The 1,856-nt window shown below is 39.2% G+C and overlaps 1 protein-coding gene across 1 annotated transcript; it reads left to right on the forward strand.

Annotated features, from left to right (window-relative positions):
• Positions 1-122: 122 nt before the first annotated feature.
• On the forward strand, positions 123-1,840 carry LOC105265392 (aspartic and glutamic acid-rich protein; the record flags this gene model as incomplete). The annotated part of the gene is given in 4 exon segments (XM_011302851.1): positions 123-348; positions 819-1,013; positions 1,085-1,659; positions 1,747-1,840. Coding segments are annotated over 4 exon segments (916 nt in total), but the record flags the coding sequence as incomplete, so codon positions are not given.
• Between the last annotated feature and the right edge of the window lie 16 nt (positions 1,841-1,856).

A 1,856-nucleotide genomic window follows, 5' to 3' on the forward strand; every position in this document is an offset into this window, starting at 1 on the left:
ATTTCAATTATTGATTAAAATAAAATGAATTGATTTGAATTAATGGTCATTGAGGTGATCATTTGGGAGGGATTGTTGTCGGTAAGAGGGAGTACTTGTCGATGAAGCTCAATGCTTTTAGAAGTAATGCAAATACTTTTGTGAGTTCGAGCTTGAGCACTGGCTGCGCTACTGCGCATCCGCGAAGAGAAATTGAAAATTTCAACAGTTATTCCAATTGTTTCCCCAAATTTTCGATAATAACGAGTTTAAATTATCGATTAATTATCGGAATTTATTTCAAGTGAAGGTATAATATGTCGGGTGATGTACAACCGAGAAAACGAAAAGAGAAGAGACGTAAAAGAGGTGAGATGACAAAACTTTCGTAACGCGAGTTACACGGTGGGTAGAATTATTTTTAGCTAATATCCATCCTCTTTATTTTCGTCATAAAAACGAGTATCCAAACACTTATCATCGTTCCCAAAAATTGCCAAAAGCACTGAAAATTTTCAATATCCACTACAAAACCGTGAAACTCGAGGACTCAAAATGTCACTAAAATAATTCAATATTTCTAGGCAATAAAATATATCGTCTGTACTTAACGACGATTATCCCACAGGTACTATAAATAGTACTGCATTTCTCGTTCTTTATTAAAATTTTTGGTAACACACTAAACCTGATTTTTAGCCGATCACGAGTACTATATACAGAGGATACAGTGTCTTGGTATGATTTCTTATTTTTTTTTGGCATTACTGTTTCACTTGGCATTTTTTACGTCAGGATAATTTAATTCAGTGAAAATATGTGGTCTTTTGGTTTTCTAGAAGATGAGGATGCTGGCACCCCACCTCCAACGCTCATTGGACCCTCGGATCATGGAGATAATGTCACAATACATATTCACAAAGAGGGAGGGACAGGGGGGCATTGGTGTGCTAAGATAATATTCTTTGTACTTTTGTCTGTTCTCGTGGGTCTCGTTGGTGTAATTATTTTGGAATCTAGGGGATCAACCGACGGTAATTATTCCTCATCTCCAAAATTCTCGTTGGAATAGTTATAAAATTATGACTAGTCCTCGGATTTTCAGTTGATACACCTGTAGCTTCTTCAAGATGGGCGATGATATTCGAAGGTTGGGTAGACGATTCGTTGTCCTTACATGATGATCATGAAGAATCCCATGATAAAGGTGATCATGAGGCTGCAAGTCACGAAGAGGATGAGGAACATCAAGAAGAGCAAGAGGATCATGGAGATGATGAGGAAGCTGAGCAGGCTGATTCGGAGGAAGAAATTTCTAATGAGGGAGAAAATGAGGAGGAGCAGGAAGATGAAGACAGTGAGACTGGACCTCCTGGTGTTGGCGAGGATAATTACTATGATGATGACGAGAGAGAGGAGGAAAATGATTCGGGAACGTTAGAGGAAGTTGATGATGACGAGGCAGAGAGAGAAATTGAGGAAGATGAGAATGAAGATGAGGAAGAGGATGAGGCAGAGGCAGAACTTCTGGATGTTAGTATTGAAGGAGTCAGTACCACAGCAGCAGTAAACAAGGATGATGATGAGGAAGATGAGGAAAATAATGATGTGTCGTATGAATTCGTGGGAATCCCTGGGGTCAATGATATCGACGATGACAGCGATGAACCTTTGGAAGAAGTAGGTGATTTCTGTACTCAAAATTCTATTTCTTCTATCATTTAAATAATATTTTAATTGACATGTCGGGATTATTCCTGTGGTCAGATAGAAGATGATCCTGAAATTGACGAAATGACCGAGGACTCGGTGGACCTGGGTGAGGACAACGAGGATGAAGTCGAGGAAGAACCTTCCAGCGGTGAGTTGATGATTTC

Source organism: Fopius arisanus, unplaced genomic scaffold (assembly GCF_000806365.1).
Source record: "Fopius arisanus strain USDA-PBARC FA_bdor unplaced genomic scaffold, ASM80636v1 scaffold00029, whole genome shotgun sequence".
In the NCBI taxonomy this organism is placed as follows: Eukaryota; Metazoa; Arthropoda; class Insecta; order Hymenoptera; family Braconidae; genus Fopius; species Fopius arisanus.